This window comes from Narcine bancroftii, chromosome 2, assembly GCF_036971445.1.
Source record: "Narcine bancroftii isolate sNarBan1 chromosome 2, sNarBan1.hap1, whole genome shotgun sequence".
Lineage (NCBI taxonomy): Eukaryota > Metazoa > Chordata > Chondrichthyes > Torpediniformes > Narcinidae > Narcine > Narcine bancroftii.
The window spans coordinates 356,660,161-356,687,256 of record NC_091470.1 but is presented as its reverse complement, the minus strand read 5'-3'; the positions used below and the strand labels follow the sequence as shown (position 1 = coordinate 356,687,256).

The 27,096-nt window shown below is 44.3% G+C and overlaps 1 protein-coding gene across 1 annotated transcript in view; it reads right to left on the bottom strand.

Moving 5' to 3' along the window:
- Positions 1-27,096, bottom strand: part of twsg1a (twisted gastrulation BMP signaling modulator 1a) — a 96,862-nt gene that overhangs the window by 61,683 nt on the left and 8,083 nt on the right. Inside the window, exon 2 of the mRNA XM_069922391.1 lies at positions 21,081-21,250. Within this exon, the coding sequence (XP_069778492.1) occupies positions 21,081-21,206 (126 nt within the window). The 5' untranslated portion in view covers positions 21,207-21,250. The remainder of the gene's footprint in view (positions 1-21,080; positions 21,251-27,096) is intronic.

Below are 27,096 nucleotides of genomic sequence, written 5' to 3'. Positions count from 1 at the left end.
GCAGCCGAGATGGGTAAACTGGTTGACCGTTTTGAGTTTTGTGTGCCCGATGGAGATGTGGGGGGGCTGGTAGTCATGGTGGAGAGCTGGCTGATGGAGGACCTCAGTTTTCTTCAGGCTGACTTCCAGGCCAAACATTTTGGCAGTTTCCGCAAAACAGGACGTCAAGCGCTGAAGAGCTGGCTCTGAATATATATATATATACATATATATACACACAAAAAAAAGGTGATGTAATTTTAGGAGCATGGGTCCATTGGGACAATTGGAGTTATGTATCTTGGGTAGGAGGTAGGACTGCAGGGTTTGGAAATAATGAGCTTGGAGGCCATGGAAGGGTGATGACTCGAAGTGGTGAGTTCAGAGATAATACGTGAAGTAGTGGTTTGATGAGTTTTGGCGGGGTCCTGTTGAAGGGGTGAGAAAGTGTAGGTGTTCTGAGAGTTGTCGTCTGACTTTGGCCAAATAGAGATTTTATAAAAGTTTTGTTTTAAAACTAATTCAACAACTTTTGGAGATGGTAGTCTACCAGCAGTCACGTTCTTTTACACTTCTGCGTGATTCAACTTCAGCGCCCTTATAAAGTTATACACCACATGGCACATTTTATGGTTCACTGACTCCATTGAAAGGAAAATCTAAACATAGTGCACAAGGCCAGGTATGGAGACTTTGACCAGTGAAACACCCCACCCAGAATTAAAAATGACCAGAGCACCTTTGTTCCAGAAACAGACCCCCTACACAAGGTATAAATGTACAACTAAAAATTCATTCTCAAAAGCTTTGCGATCTTTCTCAAACCCTGCCAATTTAGTACTCTTTTTAATTGCAGATTTAGCTCTGAAACCCTTCCTCTTAAATTGTATTTCATCTACTCCTTTCTAAATTTATCATGGAACTTTAAAGTGCAGAACAGGCCTTTCAGCCCATGATGTTGTGCCAACTTATGGAAACCTACTCCACAACGATCTAATTTTTCCTGACTCCACACCCATAAGCCTTTCTAAGAGTCTTTTACATGTCCCTGTTGTACTAGCCTCCACCACCACCTCAAGTAATGCATTCCAACCACCCAGATGTGAAAAAACATATCTGACATCTCTCCTGCATTTCCTCCACTAACCTTAAACCGATGTCCTCCGGTATTTGCTATTGTTGCCCCAGGAAAAAAAATGCTGGCTGTCTCAGCCCCTCATAATCTTATATACTGTTATTAAGTCACCTTTTACTCCAAAGAAAAAAGCACTAGCACTAACAAACTTGTTTCATGAGATATGTATTCCAATCCATGCAACATCCTGGTAAATTTCCTCTGCCCCCTCTCCAAAGCATCTGGAAACTCTTGCTCTCTTCCTGATGTTCTTAAACTTACTGTCCCACCCCGCCACTTCCATCATCCAGTTTATTTATAAAAATCACAAAGAGCAGAGGTCCCAGAAGAGAGCAGGAGCTTCCAGAGGTTTGGTATGATAACTTCTACAGTTGTGTGGTAGAAAGTGTGCTAACTGGCTGCATCATGGTTTGGTATGAGGGAACACTAATATCCCTGAACATAAAGCCCTACATGGTATCAGGATATCACAGACAAACCCCTTGCCACCATCAGGAACATCTACAAGGAATCTTGCCGTCAGAGAGCAGCAGCAGCAATCATCAAGGATCCCCATCACCTTGCACATGCTCCATTTTCAATACTACCATCAAAAGGTATAGGTGCCACAAGACTCTCACCACCAGGTTCAGGAACAGCTGCTACCCCTCCAACATCAGATTCAACAACAAACTCAATCAGGGGCTCATTTAAGGACTCTTACTTTTGCACTTTATTGATATTTTTCTCTCTGTATTGGAGTTTGTTTACATTTCTTTATTCCTTTACCTGAGTATGTGGAATCCAGTTTTTTCTTGCCTTGCCCGCAGGAAAAACCATATAACCACTTACAGCACAGAACAGGCCAGTTCGGCCCTACTAGTCCATACCGTAGAAAATCCCCACCCTCTAGTCCCACTGACCAGCACCCGGTCCATACCCCTCTAGTCTCCTCCTATCCATGTAACGATCCAGTCTTTCCTTAAATGTAACCAATGATACCGCCTCGACCATGTCTGCCGGAAGCTCATTCCACATCCCCACCACCCTCTGCGTAAAGAAATTTCCCCTCATGTTCCCCTTATAATTTTCCCCCTTCAATCTTAAACCATGTCCTCTAGTTTGAATCTCCCCCTTTCTTAATTGAAAAAGCCTATCCACATTTACTCTGTCTGTCCCTTTTAAAATCTTAAACACCTCTATCAAGTCCCCTCTCAATCTTCTACGCTCCAGAGAAAAAAGCCCTAGACTGCACAACTTTTCCCTGTTACTCAGACCCTGAAATCCTGTCAACATTCTTGTGAACCTTCTCTGCACTCTCTCTATTTTGTTTATATCTTTCCTATAATTTGGTGACCAAAACTGTACACAGTACTCCAAATTTGGCCTCACCAATGCCTTGTACAATTTCATCATAACCTCCCTACTCTTGAATTGAAAACAATCTCAAAAATGTATGTGATGTCATGTATGTTCTCAGACAATAAATCTGAAACCTGATCAGAACAGAAATAGTCTATATTGTCTTGTTCCTCTGACAACTGTACAACTTGTGCTTAGCCATTGTCGAGAACTAAATGTTGGCACCTTTAAAGAGAAAAACACTTATGTGCAATTCAATGAATCTTGAAGGCATCTTCAGAATACAAAGTTTCTCTTTAATTCAAGGCTATCAGAACAGCACAAAATGTCCAAAATAAGGACAAGTTGCTCCATCGACCATCATGGCCAAGGTCCACATGTAGTTACACAAAGCTTTTCACTGTATTCAAACAATTCAATTATCTGTATTAAATGAGAACAACTTATTTTCCTGCTTACTAAAAGAAAAATTAAATGCTGCAACTTTAATCTCGAAGGACTCCAACCCAATTCAAACATCTGTGATGAAAGCTGAAGATATTGGCAGCAGTGATCAACCAACACCTACATGAAAAGATTGGGTAATATATTGTGGTTAGTGCAACGCTATTATAACACCAGGGACCTGGGTTTGGATCTGAGGCTGTTTGTAAGGAGATTGTACATTCTCCCTGTGTCTGCGTGGGTTTCCTCTAGGTACTCCAATTTCATCCCACCACCCAAAAAAGGGTTTGACAGCCAATTGGGGGAAATTGGGTGGACTGGGCTCATGGGCCGGATGGGCCTGTTACCATGCTGTATGTCCAAACTTAAAATGAGTACAGATTCAGAACATAAGAAAGAATACAATCAAGATTCCCAACACAACTATTCCACAAACTTCATGCCCTGTATAAAATTTATTAATGACACTTTCCTCTCGTTGCCCTCCTGCAATAGAGTACGATATCCAGACTCTCAGATCCTGCTGCCTCTAATACCACAGTGGACAATCCCAGTCACATTATGTTGTCACTATTTCGCACAGATTAGCAGTAATATAAGAACAGGAGTTATTCATTCAGACTCCAACATTTTCCATCATTCAGTGAGACACTGACATCTGACCTCTTGGTCCCATTCCAATTTCTTTCTCCAACAAAAAATTGTTAACTTCAATTAAGAAGTTTCCAGTTGACCTAGCCTCCTTCAATATTTCTTTTTTTTTTGGGGGTGTGGAGAGGGTGCAGAAGAATATCTTGACCTCAGCTGTCAATGTCCAAGTTCTAATTTTAAACTTCTGCTACTTCGTTCAGAATTTGAAGGAATATAGTTAGTCTATGCAACTTTTTCTGGACATTTAAACTCAGTATTATTCTTGTGCATCAGTGTTTGGTGAAAATATAGTTCCAAAGGTGCAATGCCTAGATCAGAATACAATATCCCACGTAATGTTTCATTTCAGGGTTAAACATCATCTCATTGGGACCAAGTGGAAGCATACAAAAGGTCTACATTCCATTCACCTTTATAATCAATTCTGTACACATCCACAACATTATAATTTTTTTTTCTAAAACTCTACATTCTCTCTTCTCTACCCTCTGATCCACCTATTCAGGACCAGAAAACCTCTCCAGAATGAACTCCAATATCAATATCTTGCAGCAAAATTCCCCTCCCATTCAACCCAAGGGAACACGTCATAACCTTCCAATAGCCCCAAACCCTTCTTACAATTTCTATCTTACTGTATATTTCTTTGCTCCATTATGAAAAGATCTGCCAATTCTGGTAGACTCAAGAAACTTATTGGAACAGTGAAACAGTGATTATTTTAATTTTTTTAGACATAGAGCAACAGTAACAGGCCCTTGAGCCCGTGCCACCCAATTAACCTACAACCACTGTTGTTTCAAACGGTGGGAGGAAACCTGGAGCCCCCAGGGAAAACCCACACAGACACGGGGAGAACATACAAACTCCTTACAGACAGCGCAGGATTCGAACTCTGGTCCCGATCACTGGCGCTGCAACAGTGCTACGCTAACCATGCTGCCCCAAATATACACACACTACAAGATCCAAATTTTTAGATGTAGTAACTTTAAAAACAAATCACATGCAGACCTCCTGCCTGTCTGACAGCTGAATTAAGTATCAAGTAAAAAGCTCTCAGTTAGAGGAATAAGTCTGGAGGAACAACAATTCTACTGTTCTAAACCTTATTTAAATATGAACATAGCCTAATCTCTTCCGTAGCAAACAATGGGCTCCTTCTCGTGAACAGAGCAAGTATAGCGCAATAACCTAACAATTTTCCGGTCAAATTTTTACAGCAGTATTTGTTACAGTTGAAAAATATATTCCTGATTCTAAAGGTTTAAAAGCCTCAAGTTCTTATAAACTTTGAAGTCAAATAGTAAATTAGCCAAGAGAAATAATGCTCATGTTCCATCAACTTTAAAGTGCCATGAGAGCTCTGAAGAGGCAGAAGAGCAAGACTGAGCACTGAATTCCAGTCCTGATAAATAAGTGTGGAGTGTGGCAGCCACTTACAAGAGAAATCTATCAGATCACAAAAAGTAATGGCTTATTATAAAGAAGGAATTTGTAAATGAATCTTAATTGATTATGTCAACATACCATGCATGTCCTTTGCTGAAAAAATCTGTACTGGTTGCTCTCTTCCCCTCTTTTAAAATGATCTTTAACTTTAGCGATTTGTAATAAAACAAATGCACAGCTGTTTCCTATTCTGGGCCTCAGCCTTGTAAAAAGAACACAAACTTGGAACGGAGCATCCAAAGGCACTCGAGAGGAGGTGAAGACAACTCACCCACTGGGGGGGGGGGGGGGGGGGGGGGGCAACAAGTCAATAATCAGTTGTTCTGCAGCTACTTTGTGCAATGGAATTGATGAGAAGGTACATTGATGTAAGACACTGGGAGGGGACCACAAAGCAATTAAAGTTTAAGATGCAGCTGATAAACAGGAAAAGCCAAAACATCTGGAATGCAGATCCACGTGTTATTGGTCTAAACTGCCTGAATGATGATTGGACCAGGCTGTAAGTTAGTTTATGAAACAGGTTGTAAAGACACCATGCTGGAGAAACTCAGCAGGTCAAACGGTGTATAGGAAAGATAAAGATAAAAGCCTTAATGAAGCTATGACAGAGTATATAGATCTGTTTTTGGGGGATAAATTGGGAAAGGTTTGTAAGAGTAGGTCACATGCAAACACTCGGAAATAAATTTTATTTAAAATTTGCCCCATGGTAGACATATCGGCTCCAGAGCTTTTGCAAGAATGCTCAAGAGACTTCACGAATGGATTGTTGTTTTCAAAAGGCAACAGATGAAAGAGCATGTTGGAGCCACTGTTGTCTGGAAGAGAACTTGCTGTTGTAAGAGGATCATGTGGTTTTGCAAGCAGAGAGAGTCAAACAGGCTTTCTCTCAGAGAAGTGGGGTTAAGTTAGGTTAAGTAAGTCAATAGAGGTAAGTTAAAGTTTGATTCTATTTTCATGTTTAAAGATAATTAAAAGCAACTTTTGTTTAAGTGACCATTTGTCAGTGAATATTTATTGCTGCTGGGTTTTGGGGTCCTCTGGGCTCATAACAAAGGGCTCAAGCCCGAAACATTGATTGTCTCTTTATCTTTCCTGCTTGACCTGCTGAGTTTCCCCAGCATTGTGTTTTTACTTCAAGCATGGTGTCTTCAGACCTTTATGTTTCTTTTACTTCTTATCTATGGAACAGGTTGAATGGTTTGTGGAACCATTTTTGAATAAGATTCCAACAATGGTGAGATACCTGAATAATGGTTTGTAAGATATCAGGGTAGACATCGTTCACTGCTCCTTAGGCTAAAGTTAAGTTCTACTAACTTGGACGAATTGCCAAGGATCAAAGTTTTGCTAATATTTAGGGGAGCATTTCATGCGGGTGTGAAATTAGAAAACATTCCTTGAATGAGGGTGGCAACAGATGAAACTATCTTATCCAAATGGAAACTGATGCCAGGCAAACTATTAAATTTTAAGGCTGAGATTGATGGTATACAATGAATGAACAGATGCCAGAATATAGATCATTTATTCCCTTTGACAAATGGAAAAGGCTAAGGCATGAATGCTCTATTCCCGTTACATTCCACAGGAATGTTCGGGTGGGTTGGATTAAATACAAAAGAGAACAATACAGTGCCATAGCATGCTGCAGTCACAACCATTTATGGTTGCAAGTACAAAACTTTCCTCGTGTTTAAGGCAGTGGTTCCAAACTGTTACGGGTTATATGTTTTTAAAAGAGATAGTTTGTGGGAGGTGTAGTGTAGGTCACTTCACAGATACTTACACTTCACATCTCATTTAAAATGCAAGAGCCTTGCTGAAGCTAGACATTCAGGCACCAGTGGCTTTGCAGAGACAATGGAACTGCATTGGAAGGAATTTCAAAAGCAGGTGCAAATGGAACAAAGTCCGGGCTCAAGGGCTGATAAAGATCTTTCAAGGATTGGATTTGGAGTGAGAGAAGTGAGTTCTGCGGTAGCTTTTTGAGGCTGCAACATGGCAAGCTGGTAGGCTTGTTGAAAACCCCATTTTGAAGACAGGTTGTGAGTTCTGAGTTCACCCTGTTGCAAACTCTTGTAGCCCTTACAAGAGAAAATGACTGGCTAGAGTGTGTTCCTCCTGAAAAATAGGAAACAAGAGGAACTCTGTGGTGACCTGGAAGAAGAGGTTATCATTTAGAAAACCCATGATGGGGCAAGTTTCTTCGGCAAGACACTGAAGTGACTGATTGGAGGAAATCAGTTGTGTGTTTCCAACGAGCAACAAATATCTCTCTGAAACCAACAAGAACTTTCCTGAGAGGTAACCATTTTACCTTTAAGCACCAGAGCCTGGTGGAGCTGTTGAGGCCGACCAACACCAGCTCTATAATCAGACCAGCTGTGATTATTTCCATTTACACATCTAAATTAAGTTCAAACCTGACTGAACAGCTGCAAATGTCATTGACCTTCCCTATTTCCCCTTAATGGACACTTTCCAACACAACTCTCCAGGTCCCTTAATGAAGCTGAAGGAATGCAGCGGGTCAGGCAGCATCCATGGAGAGGAGTGGACAGTCCATCTTTTCAGTTGAGACCCTGCTACATGACTGAGGAAAGAGAGGGAGTGTTAAAAGGGAAGAGGATGATAGGTGGGCCGAGGCAAGGGGGGGAGGGGGTGAAAGATGATGGACAGATGGGAGAATGGAAGGCAGTGCAAGAGAGTGATAGGTGGAAGACAAAAGGGGAGATTGAAAAAAAACAGATGGAGCTAGGGTGAAGATGGACAGAGCTGCTGAAGGAAGGAGATTGGTGGAACCATAAATGGGAAAGATTATGTTTTTTTGCTCTAGATTTCAGCAATCTCTTGTCTCACCACGCAGGTAGGTTCCATTCACTCAAAAGTGGGAAAGACTGAAATAATCTTAACATCATGGGAACATCTTGGCTGCAAACAAATGCACATGATTCCCATGTGGACGAATTTATTAGCATTCATTCTAATGTCACTCAAATAAAAACAAAAACAAAACCAACCACTGAGAGAAGCAGACAAATAAATGACAGCAAGATAGTCACTAATGCAGAGTGAGACTAGAGAAGTGGAAAGAGGGTTTCAGAAATAAAGGAAAATAAAGAAATCAACAAAGAATCTGGTTTAGGGTCTGGCAACAAAAATTAGCTGAAACTCGAGTTTTTAACCCAAAATCAGAAAGTCCAGCAAAGAGAGAAACAATCAAGACCCACACCTTTGGAAGAAATACAAGCCTTTGCATACACACAAAAGAAAGTAGGACAGACACAATGAAGGTTAGGGCCCACAAAGCATTGAGGAACTGAAGAAACTTTGTCTACAAGTCCAAGCATCTCTGAAGCTGGCAGCACAAGTCGATAAGGTGATGAAGAAGGCATTAACTGGAGAACACAGATAACAAGAGTAGGGAGGTTATAATCAACTTTATAAATTAAGGATGATTGACAAGGATGTTGCCGGAAAATGAAAAACTAAGTTACAAGGAAAAGTTAAAACAGATTCGGACTTTATTCTCTCCAGCGGAAAGAGGGGAGATTTGATAAGAGTTTGATAAATTATGAGGGGTACATATAAATATAAGCAGTCTTTTTCCATTGAAGTTAGGTGAGGCAAGAACTAGAGGGCATGGGTTGAGGGGGAAAGGTGAAATGTTTAAAGGGAACATTCGGGGGAACTTCATGCAGAAAGTGGTGAGGGTGTGGAGCAAGCTGCCAGCTGGCGGTGAATGTGGGCTCGATTTTGACATTGAAGAAAAATTTAGATAGGCACATAGATGTAAGGGGTATGGGGGACCATGGTACAGCTGCACATCAGTGGGACGAGGCAGAATAAAAGATAATAGATGTGCTGAAGGGCCTGTTTCTCTGCTGTAGTGTTCTATGGTTCTAAAACTGGTTAATCCACATCTGGAGTACTAGGTACAGTTCAAAGGAGTCACCTGGGATGGAGGGTTTTAATCATGAGAACAGCAGTTCTGTTCTCCTTGGAGTAGAGAAGAGGCCTGATGGAGGTATCCAAAATTATCAGAGGGGCAAAGAAAATAGACCCAACACATCAAAGGTGAAAGAAAGCATGTCAGCACCTCTACTTCATCAGGAGTTAATGGAGGTTTAGTATGACATTGGAAACCTTGGAAATTTTCTACAGATTGTAGTGGAAAGTGTGCTGACTGGCTGCATCATGGTCTGGTGTAGGGACACCAATACCCCTGAACTTAAAGCCCTGCAAAAGATAGTGCACACAGCCCAGGTTACCAAAGACAAAACCCTCCCCACCATAGAAAATATCTACAGGAAATGCTGCCATCGGAGAGCAGCAGCAATCATCAAGGATCCCACTGTTTTCCCTTCAGGAAAAAGGTATAGGTGTCACACACTCATACCACCAGGTTCAGGAACAGCTGTTACCCCTCCACCATCAGACTCCTCAACCACAAACTCAATCCGGGACTCATTTATGGACTCTTAGTTTTGTACTTTATTCCTCACTGACAAAAGGCAAAGGAGGAAAAACCCAACACCCAACCCCAACCCACCAATTTTCCCCTGCAACCGCGTCTGCCTGTCCTGCATTGGACTTGTCAGCCACAAACGAGCCTGCAGCTGACGTGGACATTTACCCCCTCCATAAATCTTCGTCCGCGAAGCCAAGCCAAAGAAGAAGAATTATGGAGGTACAAGGACTGCCTAAAGAAATCTCTTGGTGCCTGCCACATTGACCACCACCAGTGGGCTGATCTCGCCTCAAACCGTGCATCTTGGCGCCTCACAGTTCGGCGGGCAGCAACCTCCTTTGAAGAAGACCGCAGAGCCCACCTCACTGACAAAAGACAAAGGAGGAAAAACCCAACCCCAACCCACCAATTTTCCCCTGCAACCGCTGCAACCGTGTCTGCCTGTCCCGCATCGGACTTGTCAGCCACAAACGAGCCTGCAGCTGACGTGGACATTTACCCCCCTCCGTAAATCTTCGTCCGCGAAGCCAAGCCAAAGAGAGAAGATTGCAGTTTTCTTATATTTCTTCATTTGTTTACCTGTGTATGTTGTGTACAGTTTTTGTTTGCACTACCAATAATCGGTATTTCTGCCTCGCTCGTACGAAAAAGTATATGATGCCATGTATATTCTCTAATGATAAAAATCTGAAACATTATCTAAATAATATGAAACTTCTCCCTGTGGCAAATATGTGAAAAACTAATTACAGATTCAGGGGAAGAGGAAAGAGGTTTAGAAGGGCCCCCAGAGGAAGAAACCTTTTGCTTCAAGGGTTGTTGAAATCTGGAGCTATGATCCTAATAACAGAGCCAATCTCAGGGTAAAAGCCTCAACTAAGACCTCATCACACCAATACTTTCCTCATTCTTACTTGTGGCAGTGCTACACCTTCATTTCAACAGGGCCTTTCACTGGAGTGAAGAAACTATTCAACCTTCACTCCAGAGCAAAGGTCATCCCAATGTGAGACAGTGTTGGAAAGCATGTGTTTGGAGGCCGTCAAAATCTTGGATTGGCTCAACAAGGTAATGATGCAAACAAAATTCAACGCTGATATACAAGGGGGTTCGATCAGAGTTCAGACAGAGAGATAACCTTTAAGATGAGGAAGGTTAAGGAGGGAGATGGAGGGTGCAAGTAAAAGGTAAATGATAATAGTTATAAGTGTGGGAAAGGGAATCATAGTTATACAGCATGGAAACAGGGCCTGAGGCGCAAATTGCCCATGCCCAATTAAACCAGTCCCATATCCTGAACCTTTCCTATCCATATACCTGTCCAAATGTCTTTTAAATTGTACCTGCCTCCATCAGCTTCTCTGCAGCTTGTTCTACATACCCACCACCCTATGTGAAAAAATTTGTCGCTCAGGTTCCCTTTACATCTTTCCCCTCTCACCTTAAACCTATGCCTTCTGATTTTAGACTCCCCTACCCAGAAAAATTGTAACTATCTACCCTAACTATATCATTCATAATGAGTTTCCACAAGATCACCCCTCAGCCTCCTTCAAATATTTCAAATTTGGCCTCACCAAATACTATGATTTATGAAGGCCTATGATCTAAAAGCTCTCGTTATGGCCCTTTCTACCTGAGACACCGTTTTCAAGGAATTATGTATCTGTGCTCCCAGATCCTTTTCTTCTGCCACACTTCACAGTTTCCTATAATTTACCATGCAAGTCCTATCCTGTTTCGTCCTCCCAAAGAGCAACATCTCATAGTTGTCCACATTAAATTCCATCTGCCACTTTACAGCCCATTTTTCCAACTGGTCCAGATCATGTGCAAGCTTTGAAAGTCTTCCTCGCTTTCCACTACACCTGCAATCTTTGTGTAATCTGCAAACTTACTGATCCAATTTACCACATTATCAACCAGATCATTAATATAGATGACAAACAACAATGGACAGAGGGTGAATCTCTGAGACACACAACTGGTCACAGGCTTCCAGACAGAGAGATAATCCTCTACTACCACTATCTGGCTTCTCCCACAAGGTTTAGGCAAAGCAATTTCTTCTTACCCTTATCCTGAATGGGTCATCTTCTATTTTGAGGCCATAACCAGTCTAGACATCCCAGCCAGGGGAAACATGATTTCCATAACCCCTGTTATATCTTAGCTGAGTTCTACGCTCTTAATGGTTTAAGTAATCAATTGCTGAGTCAACACCACAATCCTTGCAGAAAACAAACACTACGGGAAGGAAATGAAAGTGATGGAGAGGACAATGATTAACTTCACTAGGATTGTGCCTGGGAATGTTGAGGTCTAGTTGAAGAGTGACTGGGGTTTGCTTCTCTTGGTGGGGAAGAGATTGAGAAGGACGTGATTGAGGACTGTAACATTTGGAGTACACACGGATTCAACAGCACAAATCGTTACCCATAATCAGAGGCCAAATAAAACTAGAGGGCATAGATATATTTAGGGGGCAGGGCAAGAGATTTAGGGAAAATTTTTGGGGGACCTTTTCACCCAAAGAGTGAAAATATGTGGAATATGCTGCCTGAGAAAGTGGTGGAAGCAGATTTGCTGATGAGCACTTGAATGGCCTAGATTTCAGCTATAGGTCATGTGCTGGAAGAGGACATTAACATGGAATACCCACAGTCAACAGGATGCAATGGGCCAAATGGCTTGTTTCTTTGCTGTACAACTCTAGGAACTACCTTGGGTGGTGTGGGAGGCTGGCACTTTCACAAAGCTCAAGTAGTATCTGGATGAGCACTTGAAGAGGCAGCACATAGAAGGCTGTGGACCAGGGGCTGGTAAATGGGACATAGCATGGATAGGTAAGCAATGGATGTGGACTGCTGAGGGGCCTGGTCCTTGGCAGTCCAACTCTGTAACTATTTCAATCCTGGGGTAAGTAGGGGTGGAGGTCCATAGTGGATTGGTGCAGGGTACCAGGAGGAGAAGCCCAGAGAAGATGACCAGGCCATTAACATAGATGACTAACAACAATGGACAGAGGCTGAGCCATGGGAATAGTGTGGTCGAGGAAGCTTCTGATCATCCATCCAGGTTGCTGCACAGAGCGCAAGCTACTACGTGTGGCAGCCAAGGCAGGCTCTAGCCCAGAATTCAGTGGAATGATGCCGACCAGCTTCCGAGAACCAGGAGTTGTGAAGGTGAGCAGGCCTGGGGTGTAGATGGCTTCCTGACCCTTGGTGGGTTCAGAACCAGGGGTCGAGGTGGTGTGATCTGGTGCAGAACCTTGAGCTTGGGTTCAATGCGGAGAGGTAACAGTGAGGCCTCAGAGGCATTAACATCCATGGTCCTTTGATGTTTCTTAAGGGACTCTTTTGCTTCATTTTCTTGCTTTAATAATTGCTTGCCTGCCTGCCTTTACAGGGTAATCTAAAACACTTAAGTAACTCAAGAGAAACACATTGGAAAGTTCATTGTCCAAAAACACTGAAGAACGAAAATTGAAGGGGCAATAACCTGTCTTTTCTGTTTACAGATGCTGACCAACCTGCTGTGTACTTCTAGTATTTACTGTTATTTGCTGCCAATCAGGAACGTAATTGAATGATATAAAGTATAAAAGAGCCTACTCCCTGAAAAACTATTGTGACAACCATCTTGTCCTCAAGTTACCAGGTTGCTGGATAACAGAATTGGCCATTCACAAATCAAATGCTCTTGTACTTCTGTCTCGATTCGACTCAGCTGTCATTTTGAATTCTGCTCTCAGCATTCTACCCACTGAGGTCCTGCACGGAAATGTTCAATTTAAAATTTAAGGTAAAACAAAAAAATCTACAGAGGACTGGTGCAGTACACAAAAGTGCTGGGTAAACTCAGCAGGTCACGCAGCATTTTTTAGGAAGTAAAAGGCAGTCAAAGTTTTGGGCTGAGCCCTTCATCAGAAAGGTCGAAAAATAGGCAGGCACCTGAATAAAAAAGTAAGGGGGGGGGGGAGGTGGTGAAGAAGAGAATGGAAAGGGAAGGAGCCCAGCCTAACAGGTAAGAGATAATAGGCGGATACAGGTTGGGGGGTGGGCATAGAAGAAGAGAAAGAAAAACTGAGAAGTGATAGGGAAAGACAGCAGAGGGCAAAGAGGGATAGCTCTCTGATGAGAAAGAAGGGAAGAGGGTGGGGAGCTGGAGGAAAGGAGACAGTGGGGTAGAGAAAAAGAGACTGAAGGAGGGGGTTTAACAAAAATTGGAGAAGTTGATATTGATGCCATCTGGTTGGAGGCTGTCAAGATGGAATGCAAGGTGTTGTTCCTCCAATCAATTTGTGGATGGCCTCAATTTGGCAATACACAAGGCCATGGGCAGATATGTTTTAAAATAACATTCTGGCTCCCTCTGGGAGCAAGGGGCCAGGACATTGGTGCATATTTATTACGCGTGCGCCAACACGCACGCACACACACACGCACGCACACACACCAATGAGCTCTTGGGATGAGCAACTCATCTACGCAAACAAGTTGCAGCAGAGGCGTTTAAAATAATGAGGGGCCTTGTTACAGAGGGGCTGTTCTCATTGGTACAATGAGACCGGGAAAGATGGATTTACAAAGAGCAACGACCAAAACAAAAAATAGCTTTTCTCAATATATAAACACAGCAAGTGGTTAGCAGACGGAATGTTAGCACGTCGAAGTTGAAGGAGGCAGATTCAATTGTGGTTTGCAATGAAGGAAAAAAATGTCACAGTTACAGGAAAGGTCGGGAAAAGTGAGACCAGCTGTGGAAAACTGGCGTGCACAGAGAAGGGGGGGCAGGGTGAGAGGTGAATGCAACCTTCTATGAGCTGTTACCACTAGAAACATTTCTACTTGAGAGAACAAGGAGAAGCTGGAGGGTCCCTGCAAGTCAGGCAGCATCTATGGAGAGAAACAAGTCAGCATCTTGGGTCGGGACTCTTTGTGGAAACTGCAAGAATATGATGTTCCTCCAGTTTCCCTTTGTTCACTCAAGATTCCAGCATCTGCAGTTTTTGTTCTTCCTCCTTAATCAGACTTCACTAGGTTAAGATTGTTGCAAAGTAGCCGAGGGTGAACTGAAAACCTCAATCATTCAAATCAATCATTAATCGTTTATTAAAAATTCCATTTGAGGGGAGAGAAAATCTCTCTTATTTTGAGACACAGTGCAGTCCTAAACTCTGCAAACCACTGAAGGAGGAAGGCCCACCCATACTAGTGATGGGAACCTGGCACAAGGAAACAATCTGTGGCTGAAGCAACACTGCTCGAATTGACAGCCTTTAATCCAAAATTCCCTGATTATGCCAGAAAACTGGGGCGTCCACAGCTGCACTTCAGTTTCATCTAGTCAATCCACAAGCCTGCACAAAAAAAAACACAGGCCAAACATCAAAACCCGTCTTCCACATGTAACCCCTTCCTTGGAAAGTTGCGCCTGGAACTACATGTCTCGGGTAGATTTTTACTTAAAGATTTGGCAAGCCCTTGTTGAACTAGTCACGCGGCATTAGTCATGGAACACAGATACAACAGGCAGAGCTTAAAATGTAATGCTAGGTATGGCTTTGTTTGTACATCGTACAAAACAACAGCTGGCTGGTCAAGAGTAACAGCTGTAAGATAGTTTGACAAGTATGGAAGTAGGTCATTTGGTCATGAGCTTATACATGCAAGACAAATCCAGTCAATCCCTGTTTCCTCCTGCCTTCTCTTGGGTCTGCAGCCTTTCTTTTCAGATACTTGTCCAGCTCCTCTGCAAGTACTATGGTGAAATTTCCCTCACTATTATCCCTGGCCATTCATTCCAGACCCAAACTACAAAAATGATTTCCATCACTTAAATATGCTCAGCAAAATCAATAGCCTCCATTTTACCCCTTCTCCCTGTACCCCATTACAAGTTGCACAGTTGAATCACAAGGACCCATCACAGCAAAGCAAAATACAGCTGCTGCTAAAAATCTGAGATTTAAAAGGAATTCATCAGATGAATGGTTACTGACCAACAACTTTACTCTTTCTGCAGATGCTGTCTTACCTGTGGAATACTTTGAGTACTTTCTTATTCTTTTCTACATCTGATCAAATATGACATAAAGGTGCCTGTGAACAGGTTCTAGGGAATAGGGGCCTTGTGTTTATGTGTCGTTTTCAGAAGGTCCTAACTATTTTGTTGGCTGGAAGCTTTGAAACTACACCTGCTGAAAGGTGCAGAAGGCACAAGGACCCAAGTGACCTTACATACTTAATTTCTCCACAAACAATGGTGATAGATGATCTGTAGGAGACATGCTGGCCAGAATACCACTCCTGCAGACTTCAAAACAGCCTCAGGGGACAAGATCTTTCAGTCACCTGAAAGACTAGACTAGACTTCAGTTTAATATTTTGGCATTCCCTCAGTATCCCAAGACTTGGAGTGGGCCAGGAATCCACAGATCACGAAGTCCAGGAATGAACAGGTGAACCTACAAATTCCAATTACACTGGACAAAGATTTTGCTCCCTGAACGCTTTTAGGTGTATTTTATGGTTTTTAGGCAGCTGATCGTGAAAATCACCTTAAAAGTTTCCTATAACCGATTTTTGTGATTTCCTGTCATATTTTTAACATGCTTCAAGCATTCACCACCATGAAATGCAACATGTCGTTGAAAGTTCATTTCCTGAGTTCGCACTTGGGCTTCTTCCCTGCTGATCTTGGCGCAGTCAGTGACAAACACGGTGAAAGGTTTCACTAGGACATTGCCACCATGGAAAACCGTTATCAGGGCAAATGGAATCCATCAATGCTGGCCGACCATTATTGGACACGGCCAGAAGTATGAGATGCTGAGTACAAACGTAAATCAGTGGCAAAACACGTTTAGGTCAGTTGAACTAACGCAATGTGTCGACATTATCATGTGATTAACCAGGCTAAATGCAATCAGAGTTAATTTAATGTTTCTCCAACTTCCAATGTGATACAGCAAATCTGAAATTATCTGTGTCCAGCTTGAAGTTGTCTTTCATAATCCACACTTTTCTTTCAGAAAGCAAACTTTTTGAAAAACATTGTTCTCATTAGAGCCCATGAGAATGCCTTGTTTTTTAAAATAAATTTACAACTTGGAATGCATTAATGGAGTCACAACATACAAACAGCCAGGATGATTTGCCTGGGCCTCTCCTTCCATTCTCAATAAGATGCAGGAGGAACCTGACCCCACATTACCAGCTCCTGATCCCTGTGGCCCTGGACAGAACCATCCCTTTCACTGAATTCCACACTCTAAGCCTCCCAGAACCACCTTGAGAGATAGCTAATCAAGGCCTAGATTCACCAGCCATCAACAAGACAATGAATGCTTGACATTGACAAATATTGAAAGCTATTCTAAAATTATTCAAAATTGGACCCGCCTTTAAAATGTTAAATTATTACAAAGCTCAAAGCAAATAAAAAAAAACACCTTCTGAAAGTTACCTACAAAAATGTTTTGGGAGAAACTCAGCAAGTAAAACATGAAAGGTATAAAAATGTAAATGCTGAATAAAAAAGTGGAGAGAGAAATTTAGGCATCTATCCCTATTCCTGACGAAGGGCTCAGGGCCAAATTGTTGGTTACCTTTTACTTCCTGTGTGACAGCACTTTTGTGATTTGCACTTGACTCCAGTGTCTGGAGATTTTTTTCTTGTTTAACTGTTAGTTACCTAGATTGTTTGAAATGGAAGTATCTGAGAATAAATCCATTGCAGATTCAACATTCAAATTCCCCAAGATAAAGTTGGAAAACTGCAGAAACTTAGTGCTGGTCTCCACCAGGTGTGCAACCACAGAGGTGGTCAGAGCCACAGCAGCAAGGGTCTCCCATGAAACACAGAATGTCTGCACACCTTTGGGTGGCCCACAGAAGTGATTCAGCTCATCAACCTGACCCTCCACACCAAACCAATGGGCACATGTATTGGGAAGGGTTGTGGTAGTCAGAAGACACACCAGGTGCCAATCAAGGTTTGGTTCCGCCCAACCCATGAGTGCACACTTTGCTGTTGGCTCCATGTAAATTACCTGGACACTCTCTCGCCTATTTGTACTTGGCCTTGGGCCATTGGCTGTTGTTACTGTATTAACCCTCCTGGTAAATGATCTGGGCTTGTCCCTCCAGCATTATAAAGGTGCCCTGTGCTATTTGTTCTCTCTCTTTGCCAGCTTGGGACCACCCTGCTTCACTTCAGGCCAAGAAATGTGGAAGGGTGCTGGAGAAACTGTTGGTAAGATGTGCACTGTTAAAAGGGTTGGGAGCGTTTAATTAGTGTCCCTTGTAGCATAGAGCTGTGCCTACACGGAGTCAAGGAGTGGTGGGGCATCTTAGTAATTTTTTTTTGATTTGCCAGGAGCAAAGCCCTTTATTCTACATGTTCAATGAAGTAGTGGGAATAAGAACAGGCCAAGCAGCCCCTCTAAACTAACCCACCATGTAGAGTCATGGCTGTTCTGTCTACTTTCCTGACCCTTCCTCTTAACTCTCAATTCTCTTGTTGCCTTCCATTTTTTTTTGCGTCTGTCAGTTACTCTGTTATTATGGTAACCTATGTGCCAGCCCTCGCTTTCAAATTTGTTGATGACACCAAATTAGCTGGGAAGGTGTATTGTGATGAGTATATTAGATTGCCATAGGATGCAGACAGATTGGATTGGAAAAATACCTATCAAAATGAGTCCAATGTAAGAACACAGCATCTTTGACCTACCAGACTACCTGCAATAAAGTATTCCAAAATATTTATATATTTATTTTATATCATATCTTTATCTATAAATGTAATTATTATGTGCTGTGCAATGTGTGTGCATATGTTAGTGCGCTGTGGTCTGGAGAAACGTGTTTCATCTGGTTGTGTATGATGAAATTAGAACTGAAATTGAAAATGCAAAGTCATTCACTTCAGCAAGTGGAGAGAAATGGCAGAGTGGACTGCAGAGATTCATGTACTCTTGTACATGAATCACAAGAACTTCGCTCGCATACCACTTTACGTATTCCTTATGCCATAGGTGCTCAGTGATTAGTAAGTGATTGCTTAAGAATAGTACGTGAGTGGGAAGGAAAGGTTAAGAACCACTGTTCTAGACCCAATTGTTACTGAAATATTTTGCTTGAGAAAAATTGTCATCCCATTTCCTTTGGAGTTATGAAACCGTGCACATAGCAAATCAATTAGGTACAATTAAAACAGTGGTTTTCAAACTTTTTCTTTCCACCCACATACCACCTTAAGCAATCCCTTACTGATCACAGAGCAACTATGGCATAGGGAATACATAAAGTGGTATGTGAGTGGAAAGAAAAAGGTTGAGAACCACTGGCTCAGAAGAATGAGTGATAATCTCATTGAAATATACAAGATCTGTGATGGGGTAGATATTGAGGCATTTCCACGAAGTGTCTTGAACAAGGGAACATAGATAATAAAAAATGAAAAAATGGTAACTCTATTTCTATTTATTAATTAAAACAATTTCATGTCATCTATTTATTTTATATATGTATTGCATGTAAGTCGCTTATAAATAGGTATGCTATGTCTTTGTATGTGTTTGCATGTTTTTACACTGAGGACTGAAGAATGCTGTTTTGTCCAATTATATGATAATAATAAACTTGAACAAGGAGGTAGTCATTTAATACCTTGTTATGTCAAAATTTCTTCCTTCAGTGCATAGTGAATCTCTGGAATTCTTGGCCAAGTATGGTTTAAGAGCCTGGCTTACTGGAGTATTCAAAAAGTGGTCGATATATTTTTTCAAAGTTTGAGTGATGTGAGAATGGGCACAGAAGAGGCATTCTGGGGCAGATTAGACACAACAACATTGACTGGCATGACAGGCTTGAGAAAAACCCTGTGTTCTGCATCCTGCCCATTAGCAAACCTTTATTCATGCCACAATGTCACTTCCAATTCTGGGTGCTCAGATTTTTGACCTGACATTTTGAGAAGCACATTGTCAAATACCTTTTGGCAGTCAAAGTACACGACCCTCTATCCACTCTGGTTAAGACTGCCTCAATAATATTAATGCTGAATCTCTGGATTACACCTTGGACATTTACTGTGAAAAAAGGTTTCAAAGCAATTCTCCCAATGGTTCCCAAATTCCAAAATTAATCCAGTGTGTTATCTGTTTGCAACTGTGCCTTATTTTACAACTCTAAAAGTTCACAGCTGAGCTCTAACTGATACAAGGAAAGATGAAGGCCATAGAAATTTCATTAGAGCTTTCAAAATATTTCAATATATGTGTTGTTTGGAGGCTTAACCACAAAAATGGGCAGAGAGGATGAGGTTTCATGCAGTGGTTCTCAACCTTTTCCTTCCCACTCACATACCACTTTAAGTAATCCCTATGCCATAAGTGCTCTGTGAGTGGTAAGGGGTTGCTTAAAGTTGTATGTGAGTGGGAAGGGAAGGTTAAGACCACTGCTCTAGACCCAATTTTTACTGAAATATTTTGCTTGAGAAAAATTGTCAATGGCCCATTTCCTTTGAGTTAATTAAACCGCGCACTTAATGAGTCAATTAGGAACGATTAAAACTGTGGTTTTCAAACTTTTTTTCCCACCCACATACCACCTTAAGTAATCCCTTACTAATCACAGAGTACCTATGGCATAGGGAATACTTAAAGTGGTATGTGAGTGGAAAGAAAAAGGTTGAGTACCACAGGTTCATGCTTGACTTCATCAGAAGCTGAAAAAATGTTTCACTTATAGGTTATGAAATAGAAACTCTTCATTCTCTCTGCATCTCATCCCACTGAAAATTGTGTACTTTGGCTGCGAGAAGGTACATGTTTAAGTTCAACTAAGATTCTTTCACAGATGATCTTTAAATTCACTTAACTGGAATTACTGCTTGGTTCTGATACTATTGGACTCGGCTTGCATTATTGTTGCTTCATTCATATCCATAAGAGCACCCAACGTGCTTCAATCTCTATAAAGTGCTGAAGATGTATCAGAGGACATACGTTTAAGGTGAGTGGAGGAAAGTTTAGGGGAGATTTTGGAGTTTAAAAAAACCCCACAGAAAATGGTGGGTGCATTGCCAGGGGTATTGATGGAGGCTGGAAAATTCAATGGGGACATTCAAAAGACTCTTAGATATGGATATGGATGTAAGAAAAATAGAATTATGGGTTTTTCAGAATGGGTTTACAAGGGAGCTGTCAGGCCTATACTTGTGTTGCACTGTTTTATGTTCCAGATGTGCAGCTACAGTTGTTGTGACAGTTGTGTATAAAAAGCAAATTTCACTGAAGAGTTATGGAAAGATGATAACATTATCTGCCTTCGTGATGAATGGTGACTTGATTATTGGTGATACTTTTTCCTGTTTTTCTTCAATGTTGCCACAGAATTCATTACACATCGGTGAGGGAAAAGCATCTGTTTAACTTCTCACTTGAATCTCTGCCGATTAAGCCCTCCCTCAGGATTTTCATCCTTTGTGAAAGTGGAGAATCCAGATCATATCCAATGGGATTGAAGTTTATGTTGGAGATGATGAGACTTAACACCAAGGTCTGCCAAAGAGATTTAATTATCAACCTACCTGAATGAGGCACTTGCTAACATCACTTGCACACAAAGCCTTGTTACACGCATTGGCGTTTGTTATCCAACTGAAGAGCAGCATTGCAGCTACTGTGAATACAGTAACATATCCAGATTGTTTCATCTTTCTCAGGTGAGACGACTGATGCCTGGGACTGCCAAGCTGCACTGGAGGGGTGGAAGGAAAACTCGATTAAAAAAAAAAAATGATCCACAGCAGGTGAGAAATCAAACAAGTTCCAGATGCTGGGAATCTAAACTAAAACCACAAAGCGTTGGAAACACTCAGCAGGTCCAGTCACAACAGTGGGAAGCAAAATAGAGTTAACATATCAGGTTGGAGGACTTTCATTGGAACTCAGAACCTTCAACTTGAAAACTCCATTTATCTCTCCATGGAACTAACCTTTGCTGCTTTTACAATGCACCGTATGAAACGTTCCAGCTACAAACTAAAAGATAGTAATTTTATTTCCTGTTTCCACAGAAATGGAAAATTTATTTTGTTTCTACCATTTCATCAGATGTCATACATTTTAAATTTAACATGGCTGTACTAAGACAAATCAGAATTGTGTTATTTAAGGAATGGCGACATGTTCTATAATCCTAAGGTCTCAACAAATCCATCAACTTGTGGCGGTACGCCATTAGGCAGGTGAACCGGCCCTGCTTGTCTTGAATGTGGCCAAAATGGCGCCGTCGGGGGTGTCCTCCCGACCTCGGCACCAGGCTCAGAAGCCCGCGCTGGGGAAGCCACGTGACGCCCCGGTGACGTCAGGGCCCCCCAGCGCGGTTCTCAGCCATGTCTGGGCTGGGAGTATAAGACCAGCCAGGCAGCCTGCAATAAATCAGTTTTTGCTCATTGAACTCAACCCGTCTAGTTGTTCAATCCTTCCGTTAGCCGCTACAATTGGTGACCCCGACTGGTTCAAACGTCTTTGAACCCAACATGAACGACTTTTCGATCAACGCTATAGCCATCAAGCTTCCTGACTTCTGGGTTCAGGAGCCAGAGACCTGGTTCAGCCACGCAGAGGCTCAGTTTCACCTCTGCCAGATTTCATCGGATTCGACCAAGTTTTACCATGTGGTCGCCACCCTGGACCAGGCCACCGCCAAATGAGTGCTGCACCTAGTTCAACACCCACCCACGGAAAATAAGTATGGGACCATCAAGCGGGTGCTCACTGGCTCCCTCAGCCTTTCCAGGTGCCAGCATGCCGCTCGGATGCTGCGCCTCGACGCCATGGGGGACAGAACTCCAATAGAGTTGATGGACGAGATGGGCGATCACACCAACTGCCCACTCTTCGAGCGCATCTTCCTCAACCATCTACCTGAAGACACCTGACCGTTACTGTCCCAGGAGAGCTTCATTGACCCTAAGAAGGTGGCTCAAAAGGCTCAGGAGCTATGGCTCGAACGATTCCCAGAGGGCTCAGCAGTCCAGCAGGTTACGAGTCACGGGCATGACCACGCCAAGCCTTCCTCTAGCGCTGCGGTGGAACGCCCGGCCCCTGCAGGGGCCTCAGAGAGTATAGCCAGAACCAAGTCATCCACTTCAGGCCTCTGCTCCTTCCACCAGCGCTGGGGAGCCAAGGCTCAGAAGTGTCATCAGCCCTGCTCGTTCGAGGAAAATGAGCAGGCCGGCCGCTGTTAATGGCTGCGGCAGATGGCCAAGAACACAGCCTTCTCTACCAGCGGGATTCAGTCAGCGGCCGACGCTTTCTCGTCGACACCGGGGCCCAGATCAGCGTCATCCTGGCCACAGTCATCCTCCCCTCCATGCAGCCAATTCGACGGAGATCTGAACATATGAATACAAGACCGTCCATTTCCAGATCGGCCAGCGGAAGTTCTTGTGGAGGTTCAACATTTCGTCACTTCCAACCGCCATCCTAGGTGTCGACTTCCTCCTCGCCCACGGACTCCTGGTCGACATTTGAGGTAGGTGACTGGTAGATGCCCTTACCTTCCAATCCGTTCGCCTCAATGCCTTCCGCACAGAGCAGCCGCAGATAGCCACGGTCAGCACTCCCAAGGCCAAGTTCCCATCCCTCCTCAAGCCGCAGTTCTCCGCCGCCTCACCAAGCCATGGGGTGTTTCATTACATCTCCACTCAAGGCCCGCCGGTCCACACCAAGGCACGCTGGCTCCTACCAGATAAGCTCCAGATAGCGAAGGAAGAGTTCTCGCATCTACAGGAGTTGGGGATCATTCGACGCTCCGACAGTCCTTGGGCCTCACCACTCTACCTGGTCCTGAAAGCCTCTGGCGGCTGGCGCCCCTGCGGAGATTATAGACGGCTTAACGACGTGACAGTACCTGACCGTTACCTGATCCCTCACATCCAGGACTTTACGGCCAACCTGCATGGTGCGAGGGTATACTCCCAAGGTCGACCTGGTGCGCGCGTATCACCAAATCCCGAGGACATACCCAAAATTACCATCATCATCCCCTTCAGCTTGTTCAAGTTCCTACGCGTGCCATTCGGGCTCAAGAACACCACCCAGACCTTCCAGCGCCTCATGGACACAATGGGCAGGGATTTGAATTTTGTATTCATTTACCTGGACGACATCCTTGTCGCCAGCAGAGATCGGGCACAACACAAGTCTCACCTGTGCACCCTCTTCTCCTGAATGGTCGACATCGGCCTAACAATCAATCCGGCCAAGTGCCAGTTTGGGAAAGAGTACATGCAGTTCCTGGGCCATACCATCACGGCAGAAGGAGCCACACCAGCCACTACGAAGGTCGCTGCCATCAGGGAGTCCCCATGCCCGGACAACCTCTAGGGGCTACAGGAGTTCGCGAGTATGGTCAATTTCTATAACTGCTTCATTCCAGGCACTGCGCGCATCATGCAGCCGCTCTTCGCCCTCATCGCGACCAAAGGCAAGTCACTCACCTGGACTCCAGATGCCAGCAGGGCATTTGAAGCCATGAAAGATGCCTTAGCAAAGGCTACCCTGCTCGTCCACCCACGCACCAACCTGCATATAGCGATCTCTGTCGCTGCCTTTGCCACAGCCGTTGGCACCATCCTTGGAGCAGCAGGTTAATGGACAGTGGAAAACACTGGCATTCTTTAGCCGACTTCTCCCACCAAAGCGCAAGTATAGTGCTTTCGATCGTGAGTTGCTGGGCATGTACCTGGTGGTGCATCATTTCCGCTATTTCATGGAGGGGAGGCCTTTCACCATTTTTACTGACCACAAACTCACTCAGGCGCTCGCTATGGCAAGAGATCCCTGGTCGGCCCGCCAACAGCGTCACCTCTCCTTCGTGTCGGAGTTCACCATTGACATTGGGCACAAAGCGGGGAAAGACAATGTGGTTGCCGAAGCACTCTCACGACTGGCCATTTGCGTGCTGACACCCAGCCTTGACTTCGACCAGCTCGCCCGGGACCAGATGTCTGACGAGGAGACGCGGGCCTTCAGGGCTGCCATCACAGGCCTGTGGTTCCAGGACCTCCCGACTCCTCAGAGGGCACCGTCCTTTGCGACGTCTCCATGTGCACCCCGCGACCAGTGGTTCCCCAGCAGTGGCGCAGGCAAGTCTTCCATCATATCCATAACCTTTCCCACCCTTCCATCAGGTTCACGGTCCATATGATGACAGAACACTTCGTCTGGCATGGGCTTCAGAAGCAGATTGCGGACTGGACCAGAACCTGCACCCAATGCCAGCTTTCCATGGTACACAGAAACACCAAAGTGCCTATACAAGATTTCAAATACGTCCAGGAACATTTCAGCCACAATCATTGTCGGACCCTTACCCATTTCCCAAGGTAACCGTTACCTTTTCACAGTGGTAGACCACACCACTCGTTGGCCCGAGGCAATCCTGATGCCAGATGCCTCCTCGGACTCCTCCTCCCAAGCACTTATGAACGGTTGGGTTGCCCAGTTCGGCGTTCCAAACCACCTCATCAGTGATCAGGGCACCCAGATCACCTCTGCAGCTCGCCAACAGGCTGGGAATCAAGTTACATCACACCATGGCCTATCACCCACAGGCCAATGGGCTAGTTGAGCAATTGCACCGCCACTTAAGTCGGTACTTATGGTCGGCCTCACTGGCCTCGACTGGATGGATGAGCTGCCTTGGGTGCTCCTGGGCATCTGCTCGACACCAAAAGAAGACCTACAGGCGTCATCAGCTGAGCTGGTCTACGGTGCACTGCTAGCCCTACCCAGTGAGTTCATCAACGCACCTCACAACCCCCAGCAGTCACCGCACAGTCTACTTCCCCACCTCCAGGCCCAGTTGGACTCCTTCACACCCCCACCGCCGCCCAGACATGGCATACGGGCCTCTTACACCCCCAGTGAGCTGTATTCCGCAGAGTACGTTTTTATCAGGTGGGGCCCATCCACAATACCTCTACAAAGACCATATGAAGGGCCGTACAAAGTCGTCCAGCGTTCAGGATCCACTTTCACACTGGACATCGGTGGTAAGAGGGAACTCCTTACGGTGGACAGGCTACCTCGACCCCACCGAGCCAGTAGTTGTGGCCCAACCCAAGAAGCGAGGCCGTCCGACAAAAAAGGACATTGGCGCCGGTTCTGGGGGGGGGGGGGAACTGTGTGGCGGTATGCCATTAGGCAGGCAAACCAGACCCATTTGTCACGCACACGGCGGGGCAGCCGGCCAAAATGGCGCCATCGGGGGGTCTCCTCCTGACCTCGGCACCAGGCTCAGAAGCCCACGCTTGGGGACCCACATGACGCCCCGGTGACGTCGGGGCCCCCCAGCGCGGTTCTCAGCCAGGTCCGGGCTGGAAGTATAAGACCAGCCAGGCAGCCTGCAATAAATCAGTTTTTACTCACTGAACTCAACCCGTCTGGTTGTGAGATCCTTCAGTTAGCAAAATAGCCGCCACTACAAACTGAAATTTAAATGCCCTCAGAGACTAAATCTGTTTGCCTTGGCCCCTCACACAGAGTACCACTTAAAGTGCAAACAAGGATTTGCAGATTCCAGGAACATATTCCTACTTACCTACAAACTGACCCCATTTCTCAGGAAAGTGGTACAAACTATACCATGCGCAAAGAATACACAAGCACAATAATGTACGTTGAGAGCAGGCAAACTGGACCAGCTCAGATGGACAACTTGGTCAGCACGGACAATTGGCCAAAGGGCCTGTTTCCATTCTCCATGGCTCAGCAACTCCAGGAGCATAGATTGGGCTGGAGGAGCACTTACAGTGCATGAGGGAAAACCTGAGGGTGGAGATTATCTGGCACCTCAAACCTGACCTATCATTCCAACAAGTCTACCACTCATCTTCCAGCTCAAACACAGCCTTTTTGGCACAATCCAAAAAATCCTTTAATAACCAGAGATCAATTAACTTCCAACTTTAAAAACTCAGTGAAAGTTCCAAAGACTCGTGGGAATATCCCTTGGATGAAAAAGTTTCTCATCTCACTCCACAATGGCTGTGATTTGATGAGAAAGTGACACTGAGTTTTAGAAGCCCTAGGAGTAAAATACTGCCTGCACCTGCCACATCAGACTGTACAGTCAAGGTGAGGAGAGGGAAGAGGCAAAAGGGAGGCTGAGGGAGGGAGTGGTGGTTGGTGTAGTGGGGAGAAGGAAGAAAGATGAAAGGGCAAATGGCATCGAGGATGTGGGTAGAGAATTGGTGGGATAGGTATGAGGGAAGCCAAGTAAAAGAATGTGGGGAAAGGTGGTGGGAAAGGGAGCAGGGAAGAGGTGGAGGCAGAGCAAAAGTTGTAGGAAGAGGGGGAGAACACAGAAAAGACTAAGTAGGGTAGGAGGTGAGGGAAAGGAGATGGAGTGAAGTAGGATTAAAGGAGAGGATGGAGGAGGGGAATTGGGGAAGGTTGGAAGAGGATTATGTGGTGGAGGAGGGGGATGGAAGAGTGGGCATAGGAAGGGGTGGTTGGAGTTGGGGATGGTTGGAAGAAAGGAGGAGTATGTGGTGGAGGAAGGGGGTGAAAGAGTGGGTGGAGGAGATGAGG